The following is a 14,630-nucleotide window of genomic DNA, read 5'->3' on the forward strand; positions in this document are numbered from 1 at the left end:
CTGACGACCCTTCTGTTTATTCCTCTTATCCTGGGGGAGGAAAGATCCCTTTCCTCCTGTAATATCTGAAATTATTTCAGCCAAACCAGGCCCAAACAATGTCTTACCCTTGTAAGGGATCGCCAAGAGCTAGTACAGCAATACCAGACATCTTTGGTCCCAACTTATTGACTTGAAAGGAAGCATCCGTGATAAAGGAATTGGCTAACTTAAGAGCCTTAATCCTGTCCTGGATCTCCCCCAGAGGAGCATCTGTCTAAATAGAATCAGACAACGCATCAAACCAGTAGGCTGCCGCACTGGTAACAGTGGCAATACACACCGCAGGCTGCCATTGGAGACCCTGATGAACATACATCTTCTTTAGCAATGCCTCCAATTTCTTATCCATTGGATCCTTAAAAGAACAGCTATCCTCTACGGGAATAGTGGTTCTCTTGGCCAAAGTGGAGATCGCTCCTTCCACCGTAGGAACCGTCTGCCACGTCTCCTTAATGGAGTCAGCTATTGGGAATTTTTTCTTGAAAATTGGAGATGGAGAAAAAGGAATTCTAGGTTTCTCCCACTCCCGTGCAATAATCTTTGTAGCACGGTCTGGTACAGAAAATACCTCCACAGCGGAGGGAACATCAAAGTACTTGTTCAGCTTACTAGACTTCTTAGGGTTGACTACAACAGTCATATCTGAGTCATCCAAGTTAGCCAAAACCTCCTTAAGTAACAGGCGGAGGTGTTCCAGCTTAAATCTGAAAGATACAACTTCAGCATCAGAAGGAGGAATTATACTGTCAGAATCTGAGATTTCACCCTCAGACGCTACCGAAGTATCTTCGTCCTCAGACTTCTGCGAAGAAGCACCTCGAGTAGCCATAACTGGATCAGAAACCTTACTCACTAATTCTTTAAATTTCCTTTTGCGCTTTCTCTGCAGCATGGGAAAAGCAGACAGCTTCTTAGATACCGCAGAGGATACCTGGGTAGCAATATCTTGCAAAGAAACTTCTATTGGAGCATGAGGAAACGCAGGGCACTGCATGTGTAGACTGGGATTGGGACGCTTGAGGAGAAAGCTGCGGCATATCTGATACAGGAGACACCTGAACAGCATCTGCCTTAGCGAATGATGGCTCAGGATCAAAAAGTCTGTTCCTATAACATAAGGTTCTTTCAATACATGAAGAACAAAAAGGTACTGGGGGTTCCACCTGAGCGTCAAAACATAGGCTACAAGTAACATTCTGCAAGGCCTCTTAATCCATCTTTACCCACAAGGAGGACAATGAAAAAAAAACAATAAAAGGGCTGTATTTTCTTTTAATAATTATATCAGAAAAAGACGTTACTGTTCCTTTAAATATATCTTTTACAAGCTTGAGTATATTTTTAAACAAAAGACTTAAAATATGGACAATACTGGACTTTACTTGCCCAATCTTCATCTCTAATGATTTTCCTTAGGTCCTGCATCTTGTTTACTTGTATGAAAACCTTTATAAATATAATAAAAAGGGAAAATATTTCTTAAACCCCTGCAGAAGTACTTGGTGATTTGGTGAGTGAAAGTTGTAATCGTATTAGAAAAATAATAAAAACAACAGAGGCCCTTAACAAATTTGAGCTGATATTTATTTTATTGTTGTAAAAGCCATAATTATGCCAATAAGTGCTACACCATTGCTAATTTGGTACCTTACATGGAACAGTTGTATTTATGATGCCACTTTGGGCTATTTTTGTTTTTAAGTACATTACTTTCACGTTTAAAGGAATATCCAAAGCTCCATTGACAAATATGCTGGAACTAATGAAAATGTTAAAGCAAGCATAGATCTGTATGTAGCATAACAAAATCAAGGCAACACAGATTTCTTTATTGAGATTTTAAATTTATGTGATAAGAACATTTAAGGAAATGTTTAAAGTCTCAAACAGGGCCATATAATTTGTTTGGTAACGCTACATGTGCAAGATTTTGTAGATATCAACTGAAGCAGAATGCCCATTGTATACTGTTCTAATAAACCAAGGCTTGGTTTTGAGAAAATAAAAACAGAAGACAAAAAGGACCACTTGGTTTAAAGCAAGTTTTATTACAAAATCCTCCACATCTGTCTTATATTAATGGGTTACACTTGTAAGGGGGGTGGTGAATTGCACAGAAATATACATAAACTTCATTCTACATATAGTTTCTGATAAAACAGAAGTAACACTTGGGTTATGACTTGCTGGCGGTTTTATCATAAAGTACATTTTTCTAGTAGCTCCTGGAAATCATTCAGAGCCAGATGGGGACTTGTGTTATTAAAATGCACCAGTGGGGGCTGAGGTAGTGTGTACTTTGTACAACAGCAAATGTAGCCAAGCATAGCTGCCCTCTAAAGTCAATTTGCTGATATAAATGGGAGATCAAATATAATTAAACACTCAGAAACAAGGTGCACTTTTGATTCAACTAAACCCTTAATCGTACTTTCTCTAAACATGACATCCTTTTAAAAAGTGACACATCTATAAATATTGGCATTTTACTTTTAAAAAGCAAATTATAAAATTGTGTTTATTGTCTTTACAACTAGTTAAAAACACAATGTGTATAAAATAAATACCCTGAAAAAAAAAAGAAAATGTCCTCCCATTATAAAGTACAAACCATTTTCCATGATAGGAAAAAATGGCTAATGTCTCTCATTCATACACAAAAATCTAACAAATAAAATGCAATACAATATAGCACCACAGGTCAAAAAGCGCAAGCAGTCTCACGTGTTTAAACACAAATGAATACAGCTCAAACTTTACATATTGCTGGAATGCGCTCAGAACATAGAATTATTAAAATTAGTCACGGACCACTTAAAAAAATAAATATATATAATAAACATTATCTGAGAATACTGCACACATTTAACCTCTACCAAAACACACTCCATTGAATTCATATTGATGTTTTCTTTTTTAAAGCAATTACTTTAGATACCCCCATTGATTAGAGGAGAGCAACTTAAATTACAATCTTTTTTAGCTTAATATTTTCCTCTTTCTAGGATGTTAACTGCCATTGTGTGCCAGATGGCAAAGCATCATTTAACACAATTAGATCCAGCACTTTCTGCTGACGTCCATGTTTCAAACTAAGCGTGCGGCTTCTCTCTTGCTGATGCACAGAACCTTTCTGAGGCCCCTTACAAATATTAATTATGCTCCTCTTTCTAGACTTCCTGGAATAACTAAACTATTTCCCTGATCTACTAATATAACTGTCATGTCAACTTCTGGTACTGTGTGAGGCAGTGATGCAAAATTATTGTGTTATCCTGGACTGACTGTAATAATATGCTAAAGATGGCTCTACATACACACACACACAGACATATATATATATATATATATATAAGCAAAAAGAGTCAGTTGCACTCTCACAAACAGTTCTCCAAGGGCCAGGGTGCTAGAGTAGTTGAAATGTAGCAAAACAGGAAACAGCACTCTCTGGACTTAAGTAAAAAACAAGTAGTTTATTCAGTAACGTTTCGGGGAATGCTCCCCTTCATCAGGTCTGATGAAGGGGAGCATTCCCCGAAACGTTACTGAATAAACTACTTGTTTTTTACTTAAGTCCAGAGAGTGCTGTTTCCTGTTTTGCTATGTATATATATATATATATATATATATATATATATATATACACACATACATACATCAAAGAAACAATCCTGCACTCTCTGTTTAGAACTTTCACAAACTTTTAATGATATGTGACGTTTCGGGGTGGTGCCCCTTCTTCAGACATTTGTCTTAAGGGGCACCACCCCGAAATGTCATATCATTAAAAGTTTGTGAGAGTTCTAAACGGAGAGTGCGTGATCGTTTCTTTGATATGAGTACGTTTTACTCAGAGCACGTTGTTATGATAAAAGAGTGCTGATCCCTGGAAGAAGGTAAAAAGGATAACTTCTGATAAAACTTTGTTTTGGGGGAAAAAACAGACACAAATGTAACAATGAGATGTATCGGAGCTTTTTTTATCGCATCCATTCTGTAGACATCATACACAGTTTGCTACAAATTGTGAAACATTTGGGTTATCCTGAACTGACTTTAATGGTACAGTAAAAGATTTCTAGATAATAAAAAACAAAACACAATTATGCTGAAGATTTTTAGGTCTTTGACAAGGAGAGAAAAAGTGTCTAATTTAATACCATAAAGTGTATTTGGAGCTTCCCTTAATTTATCTGTTTTTTTTAAAAATATGTATAGAATTTGTAAAAATTCAGTTTGAAAAATATTTAGACGTAGCATCCTTTTTGGATGTTTTAGTCTTTTATAAAAAATAAAAAAAGCCCATATGCCCTAAACAGATAAACTACCATGAATTAAGTATATTGAAATACAAAAACAAAACACAGGATACACACATTTTAGCAAACCAGTAGCATATTAAAAGACAAGAAATGCAGCTGAAGCAGGTCTGATTGGTTTACCCATTACACAGATATCTAAAACTGGTAAAAAGTTAATTGAAAACAGAAGGCAAAATAATGTTCTTTAAAAACAGGGCAATTTAAAGGAATTCTACTGTGCTGCTTATTATAAAATATACAAGTGGTTCAAAGTTAAATTAAAAAAAGAATGTAAATTGTAGAAAACTTTAACTGCAAAAGATTAAAATTGCAAATCTGCATTAGAATTAGAAAATGTATGCATCATATTAATAAACATGTCATACAATAAATACCCAGCTGAAGCTGCAGCTGTATGTAAAAATAACCTAAAACACAAATATTTCATTTTGCTGCTGTGCAAGGAACAAACAGCGGCTATTACTGATTAAGTCTATTATATTGATTAAAAATCAGGCTACATTAAGCACAAAAAGCCAATTATAGTGCAGAAATGATAGAATTACATATATGTGTAACCATTGGTTTATTAGTAACACATTACTATAGAGCTGCAACAACTAATCGTCATAATCGATAATAATCGATTATGAAAATAGTTGTCAACGAATCTCATAATCGATTAATCGATTAGTTGGTTTGCAATTAGTTGGTCTGTGCACAACACCAGCTGCTTCACTCCAATGAACTCCTGCATATGGTACTGTGTTTTATGGTTATGTCCTTAGCCTAAAGGATGTTTACAGACGTATACTTTTTACTTTTTCAGGACAGCATAAGTTTACAACTCCCCCTTGCTTATGTACAACCCAGATATAATAGGAGTCATCATTTGGATTGTTTATATTAAATCAGGTGATTTGGAACTATGCTTTGCATGATATAGTGCCAAGCTTGTTGTTTACACCTTGCCCCTAGATTGATGGGAGTTATTTAAATTGATGTGCACTATTATCTGTTTGCACAATTATTAGCGTATTGCTTGAAATTGCTGATTATATGTACTGTATAAATATATGTGTAAGGCTTTGTCCTGTTATTGATATACAGTCCTTAGCGCTTCTGATTTTGTTTTTTATTGTTTTTTTTATATTTTTAATAAATAGTTATAATATGTACCAGATTCAACCTTTATAAGTATATATTCATTATTTTTAGAGCGGACTAGATATTTCCCCTAACCTTATAGCTGGTTATTTACCATTGCATATAGATATTCAAGATATGTTTATGTTAGAATGAAGTCAAGGGTTACTTTATTGAGCGGCCCTTTGCCAAGGTAGAAAACACTTAGCATTGGTGAAGAGCTAACAAAGATAAATATCCCACTTTGGTGAAATTGGCAAAACCCTATTTATACACCTCAACAGCCTTTTCTCTGCTGCAGGAAATATAGCTGCAAACAGAGAACCAGCCTTAGCCAGAAGCATGTGGACATGTTGATATTTTTGCATTTCAATGCAAAGTTTCTGAAAGAGTGAATAACAGAATGTTATTAACAGTGAAAGTCTAACTCTTTCTAGTTCTACCTCTTTTCAAACAGTTTGTGGTTTTGTTTAATTATAAAACTGTGCCCTCCTGCTTAAAAAATTAAGAAACAGTTGTGTTAATGTAAAGTTTTAGTCTGAAGTTTATATTTGTAACACTCATTATGTGGATTTTATTTAAAACATAGAAAACTATTATTGATTCTCTTTTTATCCGATTAGTCGATTAATCGAAAAAATAATCGGCCGATTAATCGATTATGAAAATAATCGTTAGTTGCAGCCCTACATTACTATGTGTAGACTAAGTTTTAAGATAACTATTTTAGTAATAAAAGCTTCATGAAATAACAGACAAAAACACAGTTATAAATGTAATAATATAGCATTATATGACAACACTGAAACACGTCTGTGGTTAGAATTTAAAATGCACTATTACATTTTAAGACAATGTTGAGTTCATACCTTTATTAGTCAGAATGTGATATCCTACTGACTTTTCCTAACAACCCTACTGGGAATTTTTGTCAATTGTAACTCTGAAATATGACACGTTACTAATTACAAATGGATGAATTAAAAAATAAAGGAATATTCCATTATACATAAATGTTACTATTAAAATATTACAGATTCAGCTGCAGAAAGACAAACTTACTTTTCTTTAAGGTTGCTCTATTAAAAGTCCTTAAAGTGGAGGTCAATTTTGATGAATAAGTGCCCGGTTTTTAATAATCCTATTAAAAACAAGGGCACTTTAATTCATCAAAATTGACCTTCACTTTAATTGTAGGACTGCCTGCTCTTTCTTGGATGATCAAAAATTAGTCTCTGTTATCACAAACTGGTTGGCAGCCACATAGCACTCAACACTAGAAGCTTTATATAAATATGACAATCTTAATAATGATTGCCCCATTAAAAAGAAGATTCTATAATAGCTGTACAATTTACAACTGGTAGTAACAACACAAAGCTACCTAGTTCATAACAATTTTGCTATTTACAATTAGATGCACTAATGGTCTCAAATGATTACAATGATAAAATTAACAAAAGTGCAACATTGAATAAAACACACACAATTTCAGAAATGTTCAGATATAAAGTCCCAAGGAACTGGTATATTTGTTGGGCAGATGTCCATGAGCTTAACTTCTTGCATCAGGTGAAGAAAGAAAGAGGAAGTCATTTTAGTTCTTTGCCTCTGAGACCTAAAGTCCAAACAAACATGGATCTGCATTGCATTTAGTACTTGGCTGATGCAAACTGCATGAACCGGGCCGTTGAAGCCATAGATTGGGACCTGCCGAAAGCCACATTCCCCCTTCCTGTCTTCTTACCATCACTGTGTCCTTGAATGTTTTCTGGGGAACAAAAAATAAAATGATAAAGAAATGCATCTTATGCAAGTGGTAAGGATATGTTTCTGAAAGTCATAATACTCCTTATACACAGACTAAAGAACATAAAATGCAAACACAAAAAGAGGTTATATCTTGGTTCAGTTCCGTCTGCAGGACCAACAAACGAAAATAACTTTTTCAGGACAGTAAAAGGCTTTTCACCTTCCTGCTATATAAACCATCTATGTTAAAAGGTATTAAACAAAAAAGAAGGGAAGCTAAGTAATCGAGTCAAGAAATATATATTATACTATGATTTCAATAGATTGGAAAGTCAAAATGAAACTTGCATTATTTAGATGGCATGCCACTTTAAGATACTTTTATATTCAGTTGTATTGTCAAAAGTGTTTTGTTCTATTTGTATGTGTTGTTGAAAAAAATATGTACATATCCTACACTACTGGGAGCTAGTTGGTAATTGGAGCCTGCATACTTGTATCTCTTGTGATTGGTTCACTAGATGTGTTCAGCTTGCTCACAGTAGTGCATTACTGATCCTTCAGTATAGGATAACAAGGGAATGAAGCAAATTTGATAATATAAGTAAATTGGAAAGATGTTTAAAATTGTATGCTCTATCTGACTCACGAAACAATTATTTGGGGTTTCATGTCCTTTTAATTTGTGGAATTTCATCCTTGCTAATAACGTTTTTATTTGCATAGACTGAGGTGTGATTGGCTATACAATTCCTCCAGAACAAGTAAGAAATAATGTTGACAAAAAAAAAACATTTCTATTAACTAGCTAAAAGTTTGTAATTTAATGACCTCATGCAGTAAATGTCGACATCAACTAGGGAATCTGAACATTAACGACTATCTGCAACAAACATATAATTTATCGTATTTCACTAGAATGTGATATAAAAAACTATTTACTTTGGTCTTCAGACATATATTCTTCAGCTGCCCAAAAAGTTAAAACTGCTTTTGTAGAATGGGCCATAAGATCTAGAGGAACAACTGTCTCGCCTTCTTAATAAGCTGAGATGAAGAAGCAGGAAATCAAAGTCTTTGCTGCATACAACCTTTGTGATGACAAGTGCTCTGTTAGCTTGCCTTAATTCTTCTGTCCTGTCAAGATATCTGAAGATGTCGGAGGAGTAAAGCCGAGTTCAATTCACCAGTTTTCAATACCAGGACAAAATTAGGAAAGACAGATGTCTTTAGAGGCAAAAACTATGACAGAATATGCCAGAGAAATACGTCATCTGGATGGAATGATGAAAAAGGAGAAGAAAATGCCGGCAGCTCAGCTAGTTGTCTGGATGAGATAACTGACCAAATAAATTATCTTTATAGATATTCCAGACAAATGCTTTGCCTAATGGTCAAAAATAGGACTGTAAAAAGGAAACCAAGGTAAATTCCACAATGGCTTCTGAGCTCATCACAGCAGATAAGTTAATGGCTCTAAAAAACCAAGTTTGTCTTTTAGATGTTTCACAAGACCAAAAAAATAAATAAAAATGAAGCCATGATGTACAAAATCCAAAGTATTCTTATGTGACTAACCATGCAGAGACAGGCCAAACATCATTGTAAGCTAAATATATATACAATTTGCAAGTGTATCAACCACCAAGATCCAGTCCAAATTTCTATAAAAAGGTGCTGCTCAGGTAGCAATCTCGATAGTGTATGTAAACAAAAGAGAAGACCTTAAATATAACAGACTAACAAACTTTTATTATTATCATCATCATCATCAGGTATTTGTAGAGCGCCAACAGATTCCGCAGCGCTGTACAAGCTTCATTGCATTTAACCAGTGACAAGCACACATACAATGTGAGTCTGTCAGTAGTTTCCTTCTCTTTAGATGTGATCTAACCAATCACCAGTACAGTATCTGTTTTATATCGGGTGGAATAAAAACAGGGTATGTGATGCCAAAGCTTCAGAAAATAGCTTTGAATTGGACGAATCTTCTACCAAACCCACTGCAAGACGGAGACAACTGGGTCTCATCAAGGTGCAGATCACTAGTTTATACAGAGATCTGAAAGGCTCCACCTGATCAATCATGGCGGTTTAACCTCAAACAAAACCATCTTTGTTTATGTGTTTAACATTCTACTCCCAAAAAACATGAATGACAACACAAAATCCTGATGCTTCCATGCAGTCACACACAATAAGATATGTTTAGATAATTATCCTGCAGAGCTTACTATAAGTGTGGCTAGGACCTTCTGAGGGCAATGCATACATTTTCTTCCTGAACACTACTGGAACATAAATGCTGCTGAAACAGCATTCTAGCAAGGGACAGTAAAGTCAAAATTAAACTTCACTGGATTGGATAGAGCATGACATTTTGAACAACTTTCAAAATTAATTTTGTTATGAATTTTGCTTAGTTCTCTTGGTAACTATTGTTAAAGACTAATCTTAGGTGAGCTAATGAGCATGCATGTGTCTCTAGCCATCGGGCAGCTGTGTTTGCTACACTGTTTATAGCAATATTATACATAGAAACCAAAACATGTGCACGCTTCTAAGCTCCCATCAGCCTGCCTAGCTTTAATCTTCAACAAAGGATATCAAGAGAACAAAGCAAATTTGACAATAGAACAAAATTGAAAAGTTCGTTTAAATCACATGCTCTATCAGAAGTATCAGTTTAATTTTGACTTTACTGTCCCTTTAAGGAAAGCTACAAATATTTACATTGGAACTAACATTTGAAATTAAAATATAGCAACCAGAGTGGTCTTTTAGCAATGATAAGTGTCCCCATACATAAGACATTACACTTCATCACGGTTGAATGTTAAGCATGGTCTGCAACAGTACACATACCAAGAGAAATTATTCTAGGTGCACTAAAAAGAGACTCTGAAGTTTTGATAGTAAAAGACAGCCAAAAAGGTTGCTGATGTATTACACCTGAAAACAAATTTATTTGTTTTACTCATCTCCATATTCTTACCTGATAAATTAAATTTATTTCATGGTGGTGAGAGTCCACGATCCATTACTCCCAGGAATTACTCTTCCCTGCCACAAGGAGGCGGCAAAGATTCCCAACCCCCAACAACTCTATAAAACCCCTCCCACCTCACTGGCAACTCAGTATTTTTACAAATAGCCAAGCAAAAGAGGTAGGAAAAGAAATAAGAGCCAGGAAAAAAGACGTGCACAAAAATAAACAGGGTGGAGTCTCTTGGACTCTCAACCCCATCATAGAAATTAAAGGGCAAGTTTACTCAAAAATGTTCTCCCCTTTGTTCCCAATGAACCACTTTACCTGCTAGAGTGTATTAATTTGTTTACAATGGTTTTCTTTACCCTTATATTGGCATTTGAAATAGTTGACTTAGCCTGTGGTACCCCCACCTATTCTGAAAGTTTCTGGCCTTAGGTCCAAGCTATAGATAAGCTGTGTAAACACAGCCAGCAGAAGAAATTACTCTCCCAGTGGGGTATAGAATGTTACATTTTCCATTGTTCTCTCCAGGTTTACGGATAGATATAAGATAAAGAAGCATCTATATGTACACAAAGTAATGAGGTCTGATTATACCTACAAGCTAAACCCATTTTATTAGGTTGTGACTTCAAAACACAAAATCAGATATTTAATATACACAAACCTTAAAAAGCAAATGTTTAAACATTTTATACTCTGCAGTTGGAAAACAAAAGTATTTAGAAACACATTAAGGGAAAAACTATTTTACAGTATACTGTCCCTTTAAGCTATCAGGTAAGCACAAATTATGTTTTCTTTCATACAGGTGGTGAGAATCCACAATCCATTACTCCTGGGAACAAATACCCAAGATTATGAGTCCCCTAGCGACAAATAAGGGTTGAGATAAAAAACAGAATTTATGTTTACCTGATAAATTACTTTCTCCAACGGTGTGTCCGGTCCACGGCGTCATCCTTACTTGTGGGATATTCTCTTCCCCAACAGGAAATGGCAAAGAGCCCAGCAAAGCTGGTCACATGATCCCTCCTAGGCTCCGCCTACCCCAGTCATTCGACCGACGTTAAGGAGGAATATTTGCATAGGAGAAACCATATGATACCGTGGTGACTGTAGTTAAAGAAAATAAATTATCAGACCTGATTAAAAAACCAGGGCGGGCCGTGGACCGGACACACCGTTGGAGAAAGTAATTTATCAGGTAAACATAAATTCTGTTTTCTCCAACATAGGTGTGTCCGGTCCACGGCGTCATCCTTACTTGTGGGAACCAATACCAAAGCTTTAGGACACGGATGATGGGAGGGAGCAAATCAGGTCACCTAGATGGAAGGCACCACGGCTTGCAAAACCTTTCTCCCAAAAATAGCCTCAGAAGAAGCAAAAGTATCAAACTTGTAAAATTTGGTAAAAGTGTGCAGTGAAGACCAAGTCGCTGCCCTACATATCTGATCAACAGAAGCCTCGTTCTTGAAGGCCCATGTGGAAGCCACAGCCCTAGTGGAATGAGCTGTGATTCTTTCGGGAGGCTGCCGTCCGGCAGTCTCGTAAGCCAATCTGATGATGCTTTTAATCCAAAAAGAGAGAGAGGTAGAAGTTGCTTTTTGACCTCTCCTTTTACCGGAATAAACAACAAACAAGGAAGATGTTTGTCTAAAATCCTTTGTAGCGTCTAAATAGAATTTTAGAGCGCGAACAACATCCAAATTGTGCAACAAACGTTCCTTCTTTGAAACTGGTTTCGGGCACAGAGAAGGTACGATAATCTCCTGGTTAATGTTTTTGTTAGAAACAACTTTTGGAAGAAAACCAGGTTTAGTACGTAAAACCACCTTATCTGCATGGAACACCAGATAAGGAGGAGAACACTGCAGAGCAGATAATTCTGAAACTCTTCTAGCAGAAGAAATTGCAACCAAAAACAAAACTTTCCAAGATAATAACTTAATATCAACGGAATGTAAGGGTTCAAACGGAACCCCCTGAAGAACTGAAAGAACTAAGTTGAGACTCCAAGGAGGAGTCAAAGGTTTGTAAACAGGCTTGATTCTAACCAGAGCCTGAACAAAGGCTTGAACATCTGGCACAGCTGCCAGCTTTTTGTGAAGTAACACAGACAAGGCAGAAATCTGTCCCTTCAGGGAACTTGCAGATAATCCTTTTTCCAATCCTTCTTGAAGGAAGGATAGAATCTTAGGAATCTTAACCTTGTCCCAAGGGAATCCTTTAGATTCACACCAACAGATATATTTTTTCCAAATTTTGTGGTAAATCTTTCTAGTTACAGGCTTTCTGGCCTGAACAAGAGTATCGATAACAGAATCTGAGAACCCTCGCTTCGATAAGATCAAGCGTTCAATCTCCAAGCAGTCAGCTGGAGTGAGACCAGATTCGGATGTTCGAACGGACCTTAAACAAGAAGGTCTCGTCTCAAAGGTAGCTTCCATGGTGGAGCCGATGACATATTCACCGGATCTGCATACCAAGTCCTGCGTGGCCACGCAGAAGCTATCAAGATCACCGACGCCCTCTCCTGATTGATCCTGGCTACCAGCCTGGGGATGAGAGGAAACGGCGGGAATACATAAGCTAGTTTGAAGGTCCAAGGTGCTACTAGTGCATCCACTAGAGCCGCCTTGGGATCCCTGGATCTGGACCCGTAGCAAGGAACTTTGAAGTTCTGACGAGAGGCCATCAGATCCATGTCTGGAATGCCCCACAGTTGAGTGATTTGGACAAAGATTTCCGGATGGAGTTCCCACTCCCCCGGATGCAATGTCTGACGACTCAGAAAATCCGCTTCCCAATTTTCCACTCCTGGGATGTGGATTGCAGACAGGTGGCAGGAGTGAGACTCCGCCCATTGAATGATTTTGGTCACTTCTTCCATCGCCAGGGAACTCCTTGTTCCCCCCTGATGGTTGATGTACGCAACAGTTGTCATGTTGTCTGATTGAAACCGTATGAACTTGGCCCTCGCTAGCTGAGGCCAAGCCTTGAGAGCATTGAATATCGCTCTCAGTTCCAGAATATTTATCGGTAGAAGAGATTCTTCCCGAGACCAAAGACCCTGAGCTTTCAGGGATCCCCAGACCGCGCCCCAGCCCATCAGACTGGCGTCGGTCGTGACAATGACCCACTCTGGTCTGCGGAAGGTCATCCCTTGTGACAGGTTGTCCAGGGACAGCCACCAACGGAGTGAGTCTCTGGTCCTCTGATTTACTTGTATCCTCGGAGACAAGTCTGTATAGTCCCCATTCCACTGACTGAGCATGCACAGTTGTAATGGTCTTAGATGAATGCGCGCAAAAGGAACTATGTCCATTGCCGCTACCATCAAACCTATCACTTCCATGCACTGCGCTATGGAAGGAAGAGGAACGGAATGAAGTATCCGACAAGAGTCTAGAAGTCTTGTTTTTCTGGCCTCTGTCAGAAAAATCCTCATTTCTAAGGAGTCTATTATTGTTCCCAAGAAGGGAACCCTTGTCGACGGAGATAGAGAACTCTTTCCACGTTCACTTTCCATCCGTGAGATCTGAGAAAGGCCAGGACGATGTCCGTGTGAGCCTTTGCTTGAGGAAGGGACGACGCTTGAATCAGAATGTCGTCCAAGTAAGGTACTACAGCAATGCCCCTTGGTCTTAGCACAGCTAGAAGGGACCCTAGTACCTTTGTGAAAATCCTTGGAGCAGTGGCTAATCCGAAAGGAAGCGCCACGAACTGGTAATGCTTGTCCAGAAATGCGAACCTTAGGAACCGATGATGTTCCTTGTGGATAGGAATATGTAGATACGCATCCTTTAAATCCACCGTGGTCATGAATTGACCTTCCTGGATGGAAGGAAGAATTGTTCGAATGGTTTTCATCTTGAACGATGGAACCTTGAGAAACTTGTTTAAGATCTTGAGATCTAAGATTGGTCTGAACGTTCCCTCTTTTTTGGGAACTATGAACAGATTGGAGTAGAACCCCATCCCTTGTTCTCCTAATGGAACAGGATGAATCACTCCCATTGTTAACAGGTCTTCTACACAATGTAAGAATGCCTGTCTTTTTATGTGGTCTGAAGACAACTGAGACCTGTGGAACCTCCCCCTTGGGGGAAGCCCCTTGAATTCCAGAAGATAACCTTGGGAGACTATTTCTAGTGTCCAAGGATCCAGAACATCTCTTGCCCAAGCCTGAGCGAAGAGAGAGAGTCTGCCCCCCACCAGATCCGGTCCCGGATCGGGGGCCAACATTTCATGCTGTCTTGGTAGCAGTTGCAGGTTTCTTGGCCTGCTTTCCCTTGTTCCAGCCTTGCATTGGTCTCCAAGCTTGCTTGGCTTGAGAAGTATTACCCTCTTGCTTAGAGGACGTAGCACTTTGGGCTGGTCCGTTTCTA

The 14,630-nt window shown here is 37.7% G+C and overlaps 1 protein-coding gene across 1 annotated transcript in view; it reads right to left on the bottom strand.

Moving 5' to 3' along the window:
• Positions 1 to 4,006: 4,006 nt before the first annotated feature.
• The window catches only part of LOC128638676 (kinesin-like protein KIF18B), a 258,121-nt gene continuing 247,497 nt past the window's right edge, over positions 4,007 to 14,630 (bottom strand). The window contains exon 16 of the mRNA XM_053690790.1: positions 4,007 to 7,260. Coding sequence (XP_053546765.1) covers positions 7,142 to 7,260 — 119 coding nt within the window. The 3' untranslated portion in view covers positions 4,007 to 7,141. The remainder of the gene's footprint in view (positions 7,261 to 14,630) is intronic.

Source organism: Bombina bombina, chromosome 8, assembly GCF_027579735.1.
Source record: "Bombina bombina isolate aBomBom1 chromosome 8, aBomBom1.pri, whole genome shotgun sequence".
In the NCBI taxonomy this organism is placed as follows: domain Eukaryota; kingdom Metazoa; phylum Chordata; class Amphibia; order Anura; family Bombinatoridae; genus Bombina; species Bombina bombina.